The sequence below is a fragment of the Natrix helvetica genome (assembly GCF_964273705.1).
Source record: "Natrix helvetica genome assembly, chromosome: Z".
NCBI classification, from domain to species: domain Eukaryota; kingdom Metazoa; phylum Chordata; class Lepidosauria; order Squamata; family Natricidae; genus Natrix; species Natrix helvetica.
Genome location: NC_138554.1, coordinates 19,330,289 through 19,348,941, shown reverse-complemented (window position 1 = coordinate 19,348,941; position 18,653 = coordinate 19,330,289). Strand labels below are relative to the sequence as shown.

The 18,653-nt window shown below is 48.2% G+C and overlaps 1 protein-coding gene across 3 annotated transcripts; it reads right to left on the bottom strand.

The window, feature by feature from the left end:
• Positions 1–2,633: 2,633 nt before the first annotated feature.
• Positions 2,634–17,408, bottom strand: ZNF646 (zinc finger protein 646). 3 transcript variants are annotated; one of them, XM_081971523.1, is made up of 2 exons: positions 16,468–17,408; positions 2,634–10,067 (listed from the first exon to the last, which is right to left on the bottom strand). In XM_081971523.1, the coding sequence occupies exon 2, from the start codon at positions 9,939–9,941 to the stop codon at positions 5,061–5,063; it is 4,881 nt and encodes a 1,626-aa protein (XP_081827649.1). In that variant the 5' UTR covers positions 9,942–10,067; positions 16,468–17,408; the 3' UTR covers positions 2,634–5,060. The 3 variants fall into 3 exon arrangements, 2 of the variants coding, with proteins under 2 accessions (XP_081827649.1, XP_081827650.1); XM_081971524.1 differs by having other exon boundaries at positions 16,685–17,408; XR_014176832.1 differs by lacking the exon at positions 2,634–10,067 and adding an exon at positions 11,917–12,105.
• Positions 17,409–18,653: the final 1,245 nt, after the last annotated feature.

Below are 18,653 nucleotides of genomic sequence, written 5' to 3'. Positions count from 1 at the left end.
CTTTGGAATCACATCTGCACCACCGTCCTCGTTGATGTGTGTGGGCGTGTGTCCTCGGGATATGTATTTGTGTAAGAAGTGTTAAGATGGTCGCCACAACCGTGAGATCAACGCCTGGTCCTTTTTTGCTTGCGTGGTAAAACTTGGAGGGGGGAAGGGAGTAATTGCACAGTTGTGATACCATCTTAAGTCTTCTTGAACCCCTGCTTGGGGACAGCCCTCCTGCTGCATTTCCTGGCAAGAAAAGGCCATCTCAGCTTGGATACAAATTATTTGGCTATTCACAGAGCCCACCGCGGGTTCTTGGGTGCCTATTTGCAAGTTATTCCACAGACAGGCTTTTAATTATGAAACCATCAGGGGCTAAAATTGAGCCTCCCTCCCTTCCTCCCTCATCACAAATTAGGGCAGGGCTTAAAACATTCATTTATATATAACTGTTCACTAGAGCATTTCTTAGCCGGGGTTGTAACCGTTTTATATATTCCATCAGAAAACACATCTGCCATCTGGATTCGTAAATGCAGAGGTCCCCAACTTTTTTGCTTTGTTTTGTGGACTGGTGGCGGCGGCTTTGGGGAATGATTTCATGTACGCAAACTGAATCCTACGCATGTGGAAGCTTCGGGTGCTCACCAGCCACTTCGGTGGTTCATTTCCCTATGGGCCACAGACTGGTAGCAGACCACAGCCCAGGCATTGGGGGACCCCTGCATTGATGAGATCTCTCTCCCATTCATCCATCCATCTATCTTTCATCTATTCATTCATCTATCCAATCGTTAATCTTTCATCTATCTCAGGGGTGTCAAACTCAATTTCATTGAGGGCTGCATCAGGGTTGTGTTTGACCTTGGGGGGCTGAGATGGGTGTGGCCAGCTCAACATCACTCATTCAGGGACAACTGCGGGGCCCCGAGTGCTATGCCAGCAAAAACCAGCTCTCGAGGTGCTTTCAGCTGTGACAGCCTCCTGCAACCCTCTGCCAGTGAAAATGGAGCTCAGGAGGGCAGCATACAGCTCTCCCAAGCTCAGTTTTCGCTGGCAGAGGCACTGAGGGCCAGTCCTTTACTATTTCCAGAGTGGCCCTATAAGCAAGATCTGGGCCCTGGGCCTTGAGTTGACACCCCTGATCTATCTAATCATTCATCTTTCATCTAATTATTCATTTAAATTCATTTTTCCATCCATCCATCCATCCATCCATCATCTATCTCATCATCATTAATCTAATCTATATAATCTCTAAACAATTGCAAAACAACTGATATTCAAGATGTTAGAAAATGGTTGGTCCAGTCAGTGTTACCGAATGCCATAGGCTGCAAGGAAGCTCTTAGAAATGGATCCCATTGATTTCACAAGGCTTCGCGAACACCACCTTACTCAGATGGGGCCCCAAATGTTGGAAAAGAAACAGGCCAAAATGGAAAGCCCCACTGGAAATTGTCTTTCTGTAGGCTCCAGTCTGCAGACGACAAAAAGGAAGCCTAATGCCAGACAATGGCAATGAGTAGCTTGGGTAGGCCTTGGATTCACCCAAGGGTAGACTTTACAGCCTCGGGAGATCAAGCTAACCGATCTGTCTGCTGCTTTGCTGAAGACCTCAGCTAGCTTGCCTGAAAATAATTTGACCACCCCCTCTCCATATTCAAAACAGCAGATAAAACTTACTTTAAAATTTTTTAAACTGTTCATTGAAGTGTTTCACAGTTCAGGCCTAGGCACCAGGGGGCACCAGATAGCTTTCAAAAGAAATTCCCAGGCCGCTAGACATAGTTAGGAGGCCTCTTCCTCTAATCAGGGAAAAATAGCCATTACTTGCTTGGTAACCTGAACTATAGCACCAGTTCCTGCCAGACGTATGCTGGCTGGGGAGGATGGGGATTGTAGTCTAGCCCATCCAGAAGATCTTGATTTGGGAAGGCTGGGGAGCAGAGTATCAGTTGTTTCACCATCTTCATGAGGGCAGTGGCAGCTGTGGGTTTGTATGTCAGAACAGTAAAATATGTTTGAAAATGTCTCCTCCTTCAATTCTGCTTTCTTCACCACCACACGTACACAAGTACACACACACACACACACACACACACACCATCCAGGAGCTTTCAAATCTAATGACATCAAACCATGTCTTGAATCGTATTGAGTGCCTGCGCTAAAGGAGGAGGGGAAACATTTGAAAACGTACGAAACTCAAAATTTATTTTCCTTTTGTGAGGTTTCTTTCTTTTTTTGCTGAACCAGAGCTAAAATGTCAGTTATCCAAAACAGCAGCATAAACAGGAGTTGATCGTCAACATTCTGGAGTTATTGGGCATCGTTAAGGATAAACATTGAAGGCAGAAGGAAAAAAAAAACACCCCCAGATTTCAGCTGGCGAAATAAACCAACATGAGTCCCTCCCACACCCTATGAAAAATATTACCCGCCTATGTTAGAAATTCTATAAAACTTTAATCACAAATGAAGAGCTCTTACCTACTTAAAAACATTTATTCTTTCACTGAACCAAATTCTACCTGAATGAGAACAAAATTGGGAGCTGGCCTCAGAGCAGTAGTGAAACAGGTACCCATGCCAACCCCAAAACAGAAGAAGATAGCCTGGTGATGGTCAAGTTTCTAGTCCTCTTGTTTATTTTTTATGTTTTCATAATCCCACCCACCGCATCCCTGTAGTCTAAAAGCTGATCACTATAAACCATTTGCAAATTCTAGGGATTATGAGGGTGACAGCTCTTTGATGCGTCCCCAGTAATCTCTGGCTGTGCCTTGCAGAACAGGGGAAGCACATGGGGATGCTTCATTTCAAGTCATCTGCATTCTGGCTGTCTTTAAAAAAAAAACACCCCAGGGTGTTTGAAAAACAAGCCCATCTAAGGTGGTTTCCCCTTCTCTGTTTTCCAAGCTGTAGTGAAAAGCCCCTCAGGGGTTAAAATCCCTTCTCTGCAATCTGATCTGCATCCAGATCAACTCTAAAGGGATCCAAGCACTCTGGGCAAAATAGAACGGAAGGGATCAGGAGTGCTTCCATAGTTCTCTCAAATGGAGATTTCTTTCGGGACAACAGAAACAAGGAAATCTTCCCTTTCCTGCTCTGTTCGTCTTTCCAGTGTTCGACTGCCAGGCGTATTATCCTGAGCCACCCTCGCTGCTGCTTTGCATTGTTAGCCTTGCTTGTTGAGAACTGACATGGGGAGAAATAAGGGGCATTGTTTCATATTGGGCAGGATTAGGTTCGGTGACTCTTTCTCGGGGGGAATTTAGGGCCAGGGTGGATGGGAGAGTAAATGCCGCCATTAACAGAAGGGTTTCCTTCTAAAAAGAAATACAAACAATCAGGGGAAGAAAGGTGGCCTGATACCATTTGTTCCAAACCCTGTGCAAATCCCATGAAGAACAAGACTAATTAGCTTTCCACACCAGCTAGAATCCCAATTATTAGGCTTATACTAACAGTATTATTTATGTTGGGAAACACTCCCCCAACCCCAACCCCCCATCCTGCCTGGCATCTTAAAGGCAAAGTGGCAATTGAAGAGAAATCGAAGAAGAAATTAAGTGCCTTCCCCGCCATCTCAAAATTAACGGCAGGACCAAAACCCATCGGGATGCGGCAGAGCTCAGAAAGTCGAGCGCCTTGGAAGTTTTCTTCCAAAATAAAAAAAAAGCACCCCAGGAGCTTCTCTGAACCTAATCCCGTTTGGCGTAAAGAGAAACGAAGAACGTGAGATCGAGTCTGGCCATGAGAATCACCCTAAGGGAGAGTCCGGATCATAAAGTGATCTGTGTGCATTGCTGTCCCTTTTCCCGCATCAGCTGGTCACCCCGTATCATCATCTAAAAAGATGGACAACCAGGAAGATCTTGGTCCAAAAGATGGTGAGGGTAGCTAAAGCCAAGAAGCCTTCTCAGAACTGGCTTCTTCCAGATGCAATTGATGGCAGCACCCATCACTCTCAAGTCAATACGGTGGTAGGGGTGGTGGGCCAACCCATTCTGGAGGATGCAAGGGGGAGATCAAAGGGGGGGCTAGAAAGATGGAATCTTCCTCCCAAGAGATAGGCCTTTAAGAAGTCTCATTAATTTCAGGAGGTAAATGGTGCTTCTTAATTACTCATTTACAAAATCCCCAATTTTTTTTATTTTTATTTTTTGCTCAAGACCTATTCTGATAAATCACAGCCAGCAGAGGTTTTGCCAAGGAGAGCTTCCTCACCCACATAAACCTAAAACTTTCAGTCAAGTTTCTTTAGAAAACTTTCCACATAAACCCTAGTACCTTTTAGGATCCGTTTTGAAAGCTATCAAAACCTATGTCTTTCGAACTGTTTTTTAATGTTTCCTTGCATACCAGGAAACGTGTACGCATTTTAATGAAGGAGGTAGAATTTTTTTTAAAAAAAAGAAAAGATTACTCCGCACCAAGGATTATTGTCTTCTTCTTTAAGTCTTTGACACTGAGACCCACCCCCAGTATTCTTGTTTTTTCCTATAAGACAGTACGTTTGCCATTAATTTAAAAAAACCCAGCAATTTAAATACTATATGCAGCTTAAACATGGAGTTAGCTACTCGTCTGACGTCCCAAAAGGATAGAAAACAGTTCAAAAAATGCAAATAGGAGAATATCGATGCACAATCCTCTGAAAGTCCCACGGGTGTTTGAAGTCAGTTCCCCAAAGACAAATCCAAGACAGAAAATATAGGACGTGTTTCCAAGAGACGCCACAGAGATGTCTTATTTTATGTGCTCAACGTAACATTCCGTTAAGAGGAGAAAACCCATCACCGTCCCACCTCGCCTGCTCTTCTATCTGCTGCCAGCTCGTTTTTTTTTCCGATCTATGTTCTAAAAAAAGAAAATCTGGGGAATCCTGGACCCAATTTTCCTCGCCTTATCTTCCATTGATGACCAAGTTTAACCTCCGCCCCCCCATGTGTGGACTGTTGTTCCTATGAAGCCAGCTTCCCACCCAAACCTCGACCATTTCCCTGTAATTGGATCTCCCTGCCATACAATCCTGGGTGCACCTCCTCGCGTGTGCTAACAAGCCCTCAGTTCCCTTCCCCTGCGATGCTGCCCTCAAGGGCATGGTGCCCATCAACCTTGGTGTGCAACAACTGGTGCTGCTGGAAGGCGAGGTGGTGGAAGAACCTCTTCGAGCAGACGGGGCAGGAGAAGGCCTCTTCTTCCTTAGGCCTGCCGTGGACCTTGGTGTGGGCGGCCAACCGCTTGGCCGTCCGGAAGGCCTTGCCACAATGGAGGCATCGGTGGCGCCTCTTGTCCGTGTGGATGTGAAGGTGGTTCTTGAGAGCCAGAAGGTTGTAGAAGTCCCTCTGGCAAGTGGGGCAGTGGTAGAGGCCGGTCGCGTGGGCCTTCTTGTGATTTAGCAGACTACCAGGATGGCGGTACGTCCGCTCACAGCTATGACACTTGTAAGGCTGGTCATCTAGCAGCTTGCCTTTAGGAGTGTCCCCTCTTTCCTCGGCTTGATGCTTTCTTAGGTGCTGCATCAGATCCCTGGAGGCCCGATAAGCTTTGCCGCAATCTGAGCACTCCAAACGTTTCTTTCCACGCACACGGCTGGGGTTCTTTTGGGAGGCGTGGTTGCGAAAGCGTTTGGGCCGCGGCTGGCTCTGCAGAGTCCCAGCGGGTGCCTCTCCAGGGTTGTTCCCCTGGTCCCTTTCACAATCCGCTTTAGTTCTTTCGGGCTCTTGCCCTGCCGTGACCTTGCTGCAAGGACGGGGCCGGCGCTGGTGCCTCTGCAGCTGCCGTTGCCACTTGAAGGCTTTGCCGCAGTCGGGACACTGGTGGCGTTTCACCTCGTAGTGGATGCGCTGGTGGTTCTTCAGGGACATGAGGTTGGGGTAAGCCTTGCTGCACAAGGCACAGGTGAAGTGCCCGACCTTGTGGCTCTTCTGGTGGTTGAGCAAGCTGCCCGCGTGGCGGTACGAGCGCCCACACTGCCCGCATCTATATGGACGCTCTTCGGGGTCTGGAAGTTGCTTAGCAGGGGCCCGAAGGAGTGGGAAGGTCTCTGCCCTGCCTGCCCGCTTGGCCCGAAGGGGCCTCTGGACCGAGTGGAAAGCAGGCTCCGGCCTCCTGTCCCGATGCACACGCTGGTGGCTGGCCAGTTGCTTCTGGAGCCGGAACGCCTTGGGGCACTCTGCACATCGGTAGCGTTTGGTTTCAAAGTGGGTGCGGTTGTGGTTTTTGAGGGCCATGAGGTTGTAGAACTGCTTCTGGCAAATGCTGCAGTGGAAGAGGCCTGTCTTGTGGGTCTGTTTGTGGTTGATGAGGCTGCCGGCATGCTTGTAGCTGCGTCCACAAACATCACACTGGAAGGGGCGTTCTGAGAGAGTGTCTTCCTCTTCTGCCTGAGAGACCTTCTCCTCTCCTGCTCCTTCTCCCTCTTTCTTTATTGTCTCCATTTCTTCTATTGCTTGGTGGGCCTCCTCCTTCTCATTCCCCTCTCCAGGAACATCACATTCCTGAGCTTCTCTGCCCTCCGAGAGACCTGAGCTCAACTCTCCTCCTTGTTCCACTTTTACTTTTCCTACAGGAGGGACAAGAAAAGAATTGCTTGGAGAATCTTCTCCATTTTGGGAAGCCCCACACGGCTCATCTTTCAGCCTCTCGTAAAGGCAAGGCAGCTCCCTTTCCGCAGTAGGGACTGGGTGTCGGAGTTGGGGGACGCTGCTATTCAACTTGCATCTTGGGTGGTTTCGAAGGTGATTCCTATAGGCAGACAAGTTACGGTACTGCCGGCAACAGACGCTGCATTGGTAATCGCCAATCAGGTGGATCTTTTTGTGATTGACTAAGCTGCCACCATGGCGGTAGGTCTTGCCACATTGACCACAAGCATAAGGTCGGCTGTCCAGCAGGTCATCAGCAAGAGGAAGTGTTTCCACCAACGGTGGGGGTAGAGGAGGCGGGTCATCCTCCATGCGTGGAGCTCGCCGGAGCTGGATGGAAGTGTCAGCTAAGGCGGCCGCTTTCTCTTCCAGATGCCCGTTGCTGTGCTCTTCCAAGCTGGACATATCATCAAATGTCTGTCCACAGTAACCACAGATGTGCGAGAGAAGCTGATCCTCCTCTGGATCCCCTCCATCATCCAGCTGCTCTTCCGTTTCCGTTTCCAGCACATCCGGATTGTCGCCCTGACTTTCATCCTCCTCGTGCAAGAGGCTGTGGTGATGCTGAAGGATCTGTTCACTGGGGAAGATCATGCCACAGAGGCTGCAGAGGAACGGCTGTTCCTCAACATGGTCTTTGGAGTTGTCCTGGCTGGATGCTGTGGCCTTGGCATGCCCATGGAAATGGTGTTTTAGAGCGAGGAGGGTGGGATACTCTTTAGGGCAGACAGAACATTGGAAGATGCCAGTTTGATGAGTCTGTCGGTGGTCAATCAAGGTTTTGGCCTGGTCAAAGCCCAGACCACACTGTTCACAGAGATAGGGACGGCCTTCAGAATCGTCAGGCAATGGGGAAGACGCTTGTGATTGGGACTGCCAGCCATTGGCTGTGGCATCTTTTTCCAGAACGCTGCAACTATCTCTCAACTGCTCTGCCAAAGATAAAATCATAGGCATGGCAGCGCCAGCTTCAGTGCCAGTCTCCTCGTTCGTAGTCACCAGTGTCTCGGACAGTCCTCTCCTGGGTCTCTGATGGCCACGCAAGTGGCTTTTAAGGGAGGCCATGTTTTGGAAGTGTTTGCTGCAAAGCGAACAGCTGAAGTCACCCGTCTGGTGTGTCTGCTTATGATTGATGAGGCTTCCTGAGTGCCGGTATGACTTGCCACACAGCTCGCACTCATAGAGACGCTGGATGGGGAGAGGTGGGTCGGTTCCTTCCGCCCCCCCTTCCAAACTCTCCCCTTCACTGCTGTGTTGCACGGCGTGAGTCTGCAGGCCAGCCAGGGTAGGAAAGGCCAACCCGCAATGGTGACAAACGTGAGACGTCTCTGAGGCCGGAAGGATGTCCTCAGCCACTGTTGCCCCATTCTCCAGGGCTTCTACGTCCTGTTTAATAGTCTGAAGGAGATCTGCTTCCTGACAGTGAAGGACGCCAAGCCTAGGCTCCTCGGCCACCTCAATGTCCTCTGTGCAGGGAAGATGGCGCAGCTGATGAAGCTGGAATTCAGCCTCCTCCTCAAAACTCTCTCTGTCATTAGTGGAGGTCAAGCTGTCCCCTAATTCTTTGCCCCGCATGCGCGCGGCCCGCAAATGGACGCGGACGTGGTTCCGGAGTGCCATGAGGTTGGAGTATTGCTTGGGGCAGATGGAGCACTGGAAGATTCCCGTCTGATGAGTGTGGCGATGGTTCACCAGACTACCGCGGTGGCGATAACTCCGTCCGCAGTCTTCACACCGGTAGGGTCGCTCTTCCTCCCCAAGAGTCCTTTCTTCCTCTTCCTTGAGACAGGCAGCTGGTCCTTTCCAGGCATCTGAGGGCTGGGTTGGGCAGTCGTCAGGGCAGTCCTGCGCTTTTGGTGGGTCCAGGATCCCAGACGGGTGCTGGGAGGCCTCTTCTGGGGTCGAGGAGTTGAGCTTGGACTTGAGGTGTACCCGCAAGTGATTCTTCAAGGCAGCCAAATTGTACAACTGTTTTGAACAGACAGTACAACTGTACACCCCAATCTGATGGCTCTTCCGGTGGTTAATGAGGCTCCCTGCATGGCGGTATGTCCTCCCACAGTCCCCGCAGCGGAAAGGACGCTCTTCAGACATGGGAAAGGCTTCCTCGCTCTTCAGACGGGCTTCCCAAGTTTCATTGGAGCTGGGGGCTGCTTGGAAAGGGCTGCTGCCCTCATCCTCTTCTTCTTCATCTGCCTCCTTTGGGTAAAGGCAACTGTGTTCCTCCAACTCCTCCTCGTTGGCGAAGGTCCCGCCACAGCGGACACACAGCTCTCCATCTGGATTACAGCGTTCTCCACCACCGGCCTTGGAGGCATCTTTGAGGCTGCAGGGCACCCTGTCCCCAAAGCCTGTGCCCATGGGAGGTGGCTGATAAATGTCCAACTTTGCTGATGTTTCTATGGAGTCCTCCTCCCAAACGTCGTGCTCCGAATCCTCCCAAGCTGACGGGTCTGTGGACTTGCTCTCTTCCTGGCTGTGGGCTTTCTGGTGGCTCAGCAGCTCCGAGGGCAACCGGAAGGCTTTGTGGCAAAAGCGGCACTTGTAGGGCCGATACTCCGAGTGGAGACGGGCGTGGCTTCTGAGGGCCATGAGGTTGGAGAACTCCTTGTGGCACATGGCACACTGATAGACCCCCAGCGTGTGGCTCTGCTTGTGATTGGTCAAGCTGCCGGCATGTTTGTAAGCCTTGTCACACTGGTTGCATTTGTAGCGGCGCTCGTCCTCCAGGGCAGCTAGCAGCCCAGGCTCCTCCCCGCCCCCCTCATGCCCCGGGAGCGGATCCTGCTTCTCCCGTTCCTTCTTGATTTGGAACTCCTGCTGAGAAAAGTCGGCTGGCACCACCGACTCAGCAATGTACTTCTCCAGGTTGGACAACAGGCTCCTGCTGCTGCCTTCCATCCCAGAACGGGAGTCCACATCTGGAGAAGACATGCCCTGGCCACTTTGGAAGCTGCAACTCCCATCCCTCTGGCCTTTTTCCTCCTGCTCCTGGATGGCCTGAGCTGGGCAGTGGTGGTTTGGAAGCTGGGATGAAACTCGGAAGCTTCTGCCGCAGTCTGGGCATTTGTGACGCTTCTCTTCCATATGAGTGCGCAGATGACTCTTCAGGGACATGGGGTTGGAGAAGTCTTTGTGGCACAGCAGGCAGCGGTAAAGGCCTACCTCGTGGGTACGGCGATGATTCACCAGGCTGCCGGCGTGGCGGTAGCTCCGTGGGCACTGCTTGCATTTGTACGGCCGCTCCTCTTGACCCACAGGGGGCTCACTGCTCAGAGCAGCATCACCCTCAGCCATTGCTCACGTCCAAAGTCCTTCTTAATCCTGGCACTCGTTAAAGAGGAAGCCACAGGCATTTGGAAGCACCCCTCGGTCTCATTGCAGAGGTTCGGGTCCCCTCTTCTCACCCAAACATTCCAAGACCTGCAGAGACAAAGAGGGGCAGTAATGAGGAAGAATCCCCTGGAGTGAGCATCGCTGGAACCAAGAAATAAGTTAAATGCCACAAATCACATCTTTGCATAGAGCAAAATGTTTCTCAACTTTGGCAGATTTAAGGCATGTGGACTTCAACTCCCAGAACTCCCCAGTCGGCACACTGGCTAGGGAATGCTGGGAACTGAAATCCACAAAGCCTAAGAGTTGCTAATGTTGAGAACCACTGGGGCAGAGTCGAGACTGAGTGGGTTTTTGATTTCCTGTACAGAATTTCAGTTCATGTTTCATGTCAAACACCCAAAAAAAAAGGGTGGGGGATCTATGGTATACAAGTAATCCTTGACTTATGACCACAATTAAGCTCATAATTTATGTTGCTAAGTGAAAATTTTTGTTAAGTGAGTTTCGCCCCATTTTACCACTTTTCTTGCCACACACTTGTTAAGCGAATCACTGCAATTCTAAAATCAGCAACATGGTTGTTAAGTAAATCTGGCTTCGGCATGGACTTCCCGTGTCAGAAGGTCACAAAAGGGATCACGTGACCCCGTCATACTGCAACCGTCATAAATATGAACCAGTTGCCAAGCATCCAAATTTAAATTACGTGCAATGATCATAATTGTGAAAAATGGTCATCATCAGTGGTAGTACTTCAGCCAGTTTGGACTGGTTCAGGCGAACCGGTAGCAGAAATTTTTGGTAGTTCGGAGAATGCCACACATCTGGTTGGCCCCGCCCTCCCACCCCCGTCTTATAGTCCCTTGTTTTTTTAGCTCAGCTGATTTGAGCGGCAGAAAGGACTGCTGTGCCTCAGCTGCGTTAAAAAACCAGCTCAGCTCAGCAGCGCTGATACCGAGGGCGGTCTTGAGCGCTGCAAGCAGTCGCGAAGCTCTCTCTCACAGAACTGGCAGGGAACGATTTGGAAACCCACCACTAGTCATAAGTTGCTTTTTTCAGTGGCATTACAGCTTTGAATGGTCATTAAATGAACTGTTTAAGTCGAAGACTACCTGTGATAGGTAATCATACAAACTGGTAATCAGGGAGGATAGTGAAAAAACCCGGATATCTTACCAATAACTTATAGTATTTAACAGAGATGGGAAGACTTTTTCCATAAGAGGTGCCTAATTTTCGGGGGGGGGGGGATTGGCAGCAGGTGGGCTGGGTAAGAATCAAACTGCTTTCACTATAGGCCACCACTATAGGCCAAAGTTCATTTAGTGACCATTCTGTCACTCTTAATTTAGTAATAATTTAGTTGATAGAGAAAGATCAAGGCTTCCTAGAGCAGCGTTTCTCAATCTTGGCCACTTTAAGATGTGTGGACTTTAATTCCCAGAATTCCTGAGTGAGCAAGTTGGTTGGGGAACTCTGGGAGTTGAAATCCACACGGTTGAGAAATGCTGCTTTAGAGCTTGATGATGTAATTGTGGAGTTTCCCCCCCCCCCCAAACTCCTTTTGTTGCTCCACTTATTTCAAATTCTTTCTTACACTGGGTCGTTTCCTGTCGTCCCGTCCCCCCACCCCACCCCAATATTCAGAGCCAGCCAACATACTACCCATCTGTTACATCACTTTAATTAAGAAAAACTCTGCCAAAAATGCAGATGATGTTAATTACGGATAGCTTTTTATTTAGCTCAGGATTCCTTCAGGGGCAGTTTCTTAAACGGACTTTTCCCCTCTGATTTATTTCCTTATTTATATATTTTTGCCACTTCACTACTGTTTAAAAATCCTTTTGCACCATCTGAAAGGTCTAAACCACATTAGTATCACCTGCAAACATGGAACCAGGGTGCTCTTTCCTGCAGTTTCAAAGATATCTTTAGAAGCAAGGATGCAGCTTCACCAAAAGGAACCATTAAAAGGAAGTGGTCCGCATCTTTTCCCCCTCCCCTGCTTCATTAATAGGAAGTTGTGCCTACAAGTCAGTCTTGACTTCTGGCGAGCCACCTGAAGTTTTCTTGACAATTGCTTTTCAGGAGAGTTTTCTTGGTACTTTTATTCCTAGATCTGAGAGGAAGTCACTGCATTGGCTTCATGTCCAACCCACAGATTTCCACCTTCGTGTCTGAAAGCATTACACCAGCTGGCCTCAAGATCTACACAGGCAGTCCTCGACTTACAACAGTTTGCTTAGGGACTTTTTGAAATTAAAATGGCACTGAAAAGAGAGACGTAGGGTCATTTTTCACACTTCTGGCCGTTGCCAGCATCCCCATAGTCATGTGATCATAATCAGGTTGCTCGGCAACTGACTCATATTTATGACGGTTGCAGTGTCCCGGGGTCATGTGATCCCCATAGACTCTGATAAGCAGAGTCAACGGGGGAAGCCAGATTCACTTAACAACTGTGTTACTAACTTAACAATGGCAGTGATTCGCTTAACAACTGTGACAAGGAAAGTCATAAAATGGGCCAGAACTCATTTCACTTAGCAACAGAAATTCTGGGCTCAATTGTGGTTGTAAGAAGAGGATTTCCTGTTGGTTTTTTTTTCATTTCTTTTTTCACAGGGACGAAGCTTTTATGAGGTTATGCACCAAAATGCTCCCACCCTCCAGAGAGGGAAAAGACAACAGGAAAAAACACAGTGGCCACTTAGTCTAGAGCAGGAGCAGGGGTGCCAAATTCAAGGTCCGCAAGCCGGATCTGGCCCGCAGGGTGCTTGGATCTGGCCCAAGGGTCTGCCCCGGAAGGAGCGAAGGACTGGCCCGAGGTTCCTCTGCCAGTGAAAACAGAGGTTGGAGGGTTGCGTGCAGGCCGGCCGAGTTGTTTTCAGTGGCAGAGGGCTGCAGGAGGTCATCGCAGCCGAAAATGGATGCAGAACTGGCCATACCGCCCTGGCCACACACCCCACCGAGGTCAAACACAACCCTGATGCAACCCTCAATGAAATCAATGTTGACACCCCTGGTTTAGAGGATTAATCCCCGATGGGACAATACTAAAATGCATAAGCTTTTGTGAACTGTATCACAATCATTACCTTACAAGAGGAGGACCCAACCTCCAGACTGCGGCACATTACTTGGCTGCGGCTCATTCAAAACTGGTCCATGCAAATGGTGGGTGAGCACACAAGCGCATGTAGCTCCAGTTTTGTGAGTAGCGAGCACACGGGAAGCTCCATTCGTGTGAGTGGCAGGCACTCGCGGGCAAAGCTCCATTTGCATGCAACCATCACTCACAAAAATAGAGCTGTGTGTGCTCATGTGTACATGCCAACCACTTGCACAGAACCATCCTCTCCCCACCTCCCATGGGCCACTAAGCTGGAAATATTGGGGACCGCTGCCTTACAGCAGACTTCTGAATGATTGTTTTGGCAATTGAGGGAAGAATTGCTGAATTTGCATAAAGCAAATGGTTTCAGCCCATCTCTACACACAAAAAATGGGGGTTTTATACCAGGACAAATCATTAAGTGATAAGGTACTTGAAACCCATCATCACTAAGTTGCATCTACATAATCAACCAGTTTTCCTCTCTACCTCATCCCAGTTCAAAACCTAAGTGTAGCTATTCCAAGTGAAACTAAAGCAAGTGAGGCCTAATACCACTCCATAAAGCCCTAGTAAGACCACACCTAGAGTACTGCATCCAGTTTTGGTGACCACTCTATAAAAAAGATGTTGAGACTCTAGAAAGAGTGCAGAGGAGAGCAACCAGGATGATTAGGGGACTGGAGGATAAAACATGGTATGATAGACATGATAGCAGTGTTCCAATATCTCAGCGGTTGTCACAAAAAGGAGAGGGTCAACCTGTTTTCCAAGGCACCCTGAAGGCCAGAGAAGGAATAATGGATGGAAACTGAACAAGAAGAGATTCAACCGAGAAATAAGGAGGAACTTTCTGACAGTGAGAACAATCAACCAATGGAACAGAGGTTGCCTTCGCAAAAGTTGTGGGAGCTTCATCATTAGAGACTTACAAGAAGAGATTGGACCGCCAGCTGTCAGAAATGGTGTAGGGTCTCCTGCTTTGACTAGATGACCTACAAGGCCCCTTTCCAACTCTGTTAATCTGTTATTCTAAGTGGAGCTCATTAAAGCTTTTAATAAAGGTTGGCTTGTCTGCAAAGGTGTTTTCAGACTTCTTCTGTCAACTTCAAGCTCTAAGCAATTTTTTGGGTCCCTGTAAGTGGGAAAAGCTCAGGCTCCTGGAACTGATGTCGGAGTGGCTGTCTGAGTTTACTTTGGCTAGTCGTGCTAATGAGGATTAATGTGAATACTGCGACCCACCACAATAAACAGCAATCCACAGTTTTCAAGCCACAGTAGTTCAGTTTACACAATATCTTGGGGCTGTGTGACTCTTCGTCACGAATTAAGTACCACAGGTAGTCCTTGACGTACGACCACAAAAGACGCAAAATTTCTATTGCTAGGCGAGACAAATGTTAAGTGAACGCTGCCCCATTTTACGACTTTTCTTGCCGCAGTTGCTAAGTGAATCGCTGCATTTGTTAAGTTGTAAAGTGAATTTTGCTTCCCTATTGACTTTGCTTGTCAGAAGTTCACAAAGAGTGACCACATGACTCCGGGACATTGAAATCGTCATAAATATGAGCCAGTTGCCAAGCATTCAAATTTTGATCACATGACCAGGAAATGCTGCAACAGCGGTGTGAAAAATGGTCCTAAGTCATTTTTTTCAGTGCCATACTTAACTTCGGTCATGAAATAAACTATTGTAAGTTGAGAACCTGCTGTATTTCTCCTCTCGGAATGGCACCTCTGTGAAGAAAACTGTTACATGTACGTATGTATACATGTATGTGCTCTAATTTTCCTACCTCCCTCTTTTATAATGCCTTCCCACAGGAACCAGCCAGTATCAAATCAGAAAAGGAGCATCACAAACATTACCAGTGATGAAAAACAGAATGATCTCTGGAATACCGACTTCTTAGAAAGAGGTCACATCAGGACACCAGAGGAAATGTTGTTATGCCCCGGTTGTAGACTTCCTGGAAATATCTGACTGGTTGTGATAGGTATTAGCATATTGATTATTCACTCTTTGGTTCTTACTACACAATCATGTTATGAAAGCATTGACACAAAAATATAACAATGGTTGTTGCTCAGGTTGTTTTGCAGGGGGGTTCTTATTACATGAGTGTTGTTCTCTTCTTTCAGGGATTAATTTGATAAGATGGGAAAGGTTTTATAACAAACACACGTAGGTGTTAGCTAGTGTCTAAAATAAAAGCTGCACTGACAACAAATGTACTAAATGAACCACAGTGGCTTTTTAAAACCTTAATCAGCAAGTTTCAGCTTCTGGGCCCTAAACCAAAGTAAGAAGAGAGGGCACAATCAAATCAAGTGACCTCAACTTGTGGGTGGGGTGTGAAAAAACTGATTTTTATTGCATCGATATAAAGGTAAAGGGTAAAGGTTCCCCTTGCACATATGTGCTAGTTGTTCCCGACTCTAGGGGGCAGCGCTCATCTCTGTTTCAAAGCCGAAGAGCTAGCACTGTCTGAAGACGTCTCCAGGGTCATGTGGCTGGCATGACTAAGCGCCGAAGATGCACGGAACGCTGTTACCTAAAAGTGGTCCCTATTTTCTACTTGCATTTTTATATGCTTTCGAACTGCTAGGTTGGCAGAAGCTGGGACAAGTAATGGGAACTCACTCGCTGACCTTTCTGATTGACAAGCTCAGCATATTAGCCACTGAGTCACTGTGTCCCCTTCAACATAGAGTACCCTTCTCCAATTGGATGCCTTACATAGCACATTGGAATAATTCCCATTCTCTAAGAACAGAAAGACTGAGAATTGTGTTTTGAAAGGGACAGGAAACTAACTTAGGTCTGAGATTACAGGTCAGAAATCTAGGATTTTCTGATGCAGAACAAAACATTAGTTTTATACCTCCTTCTAAGAAACAAGGTCCTTAGGTAGGTCTAATAAACTAAGCATCTCAGTTCCCAGAGTATGATTTCACCAAATGTCACTCGTTTATTTTTGTTCTGCTCAATAGCATAAATTTCCTTGTATGTACGTCTTCTCTCCTACCCAATTATTTTATTCTAATCACATAGAACAAGGAGAGGTCCAGAAAGTACAGAAGTACTTTAAGCTGAATTTTTCTCACTCAATAACAACAAAAAAAACATGGGTTTTATAATAAACAGAGCTATAGCGCACAAAGGTTTTATTAAGATTACTCTGGATCCAGCTCCAGATGGTTGGGCCTGTAACACCCATCAACCCTGAACCTCACCATGCAAAAATTGCAGTTAGTGGGAGTTCATTGCCGTTTAAAACATTTGGATGCCCAACCAGGCTAGAAGAATTACGCGCTGAATACAAGTGAATGCATGCACGCAGGGACACAAACGTGTTTCCTCACCTGTCAGATCATTCTGAATTTCCCAGATCAGCACAACATTCATTTATCAGGAGCCACCGACACAAACGTCTTTCCTCCCAAAACAGGGAATACGGCCCAGAGCCAGACATATTAATGAACATTTAAAACACGGCACAAAACATGTTGGGCAATGAGCGGTGTCAAGTTGGTTCTTCCCCCCTGGTTTTTCTGGGGCCGACTTTTAAAGCTGCGTCACCTTTCTCCAAAAGCCAAAGGCATTCAAGGCGACATCCCTTCAGGATCCAGGCAAGCCTTCAGAGCCCCATCTTCGGAGCAGGAGGTTATCCAGGAAGCAGCTGAAGAAGAGGCTGAAGGAGAAGAAGACACGTGGAGGAGACCCTGAGTGCTGAGAGAAGAGAAGAGAGTGAGAGGAGCTGGACCTCCAACCATAGGATCCAGTGCATTTCAGGACATCCCAGAGGGAAGCACGACGTTCAAGTTGGGCAGCAACAGCAGCAGCAGCCCGCAGGTAAATTCCAGGCTTTCCTAAGGCGCCGGGAGGAGGCCGCGATCAGCAGCTGCGAGCGGGGCCGAAAACCCTGAGATTCGGATCCAGGAGCACGAAGGGTCCCCAGGCCCTCGTTTCCCCGGGAGGCTCCAGGCGGACGGGCGGCCTTCACAATCCGCGACGGGTCCCGCCCTGAGGTAGAAGAGGGGCCCCACGACGACCCTCCATTTCCCGGCAAGAGGAACCTTTCGCCTCACGTTCGGCAAGCAACGGACGGATCGGGCCGAGGGGAAACCAAACCGACGAAGGGGGAAGGCGAGGCCAAATCCTCTCGGGGGCCCCTCGGCAGCCCCGCCGTTCCCTATTGACGGGGTCCCGCAACACCGGCCCCGCAACGCCTCCGGACCTCCAAACCCCGGGATTTACTGGTAGGAGTCCCGCAGGAGAGGGCAACAACAAATACTTCCTTTTGTTGCTAGGAAACAGGAAATGTGCATCCCTTCAAAGCGTTCCCCCTGCCTGGTTGGACGGGGACAGACTTCCGATGCCGCCTTTTCTCTATGGTAGCCACAGCGTCCTTTTACAAAAACAATCTTCCCCACTCCTCATTACCCTCCCCAATATCATATCATATATATTTATATAAGTTTAAACGCTTATTTCGGGTAAGCACGTACAAATCTCCCGTTATGCTCTCGGGAGGCCTATGACGAAAACCTTCGCGGGGTGAGGTGGGATAGGGGAGTGATTGGCGGGTAGAACCGTTTCTTTAGAACGGAAGTGCCGAAACGAGCATGAAGCGTTCTAAGCGTCTCTATCACTAGGTGGACCGGCCGCTCTATTGTCCTGTTTCCGGTCTGTGATGGAACGGGTTGTCCGATATCCCAACGGTGTGTTAGCGATTCTGCCATAGAGATTCAAAAGGGTAGAGCGGCGCTGAAAAATCTGACATTAAAAGAGAATATTGAACAATGGAAACGCGCGTCAAACGTTCTCAGAAGTTCCGAGTGCATCTTTTATTTTTATTTTTAAAAAAGAATCGCCTCTTCTGAAGGGTCACAAAATATATAAGGCCGTGCAATAGAAACCCTGGAACTGTCTATGGAAATTCTCATTCATCCTTGTCATGGTTGTTCCAAAGGTGCTTTTTCCAAGAGGCATCTGGACTTTCTGGTTTTTCTTTGAAGACGTTTCGCTTCTCATCATTCCCCACCCCACCGCCCAGTCAGAGCTGAAGAAGCCTCTTGGATGAAAAGCGAAATGTCTTCAAAAAAAACCTGAAAGTCCAGTTGCCTCTTGAAAAAATCACCTTTGGGATCTGGGCTGTAGTATAGTCTTTATTGTCACTGTACATCATGTATACAACGATTACAGACTGGACTACAAAGCATCTCTTATAGTGCCTTATAGTCACATTTTCTCTCTCTCCTTAGCGAAATGAGAGCCTTGACCTCAGATCGGCTCCTGAACAGAAATATATCCAAGGAAATCCCCCCCCCCCTTCAGGTGCCATTCATGTCTTGTTGCAATGAAAAGGAACAGCAGCAACAGAAACAAAGCAAATCTCGTGAAAGCAGCTGGTTTTATTGCAGGCGAAGAGATCCAGTGTCGCTTTCTTCTCTAGCCTGTTAGCTCTGATCCTCACTCATGTCTTTGGGGATTTCTTCCCGTGCCACACATTTTGCAAATAGGTTTAGCAAGTTAACATTTGGGGATG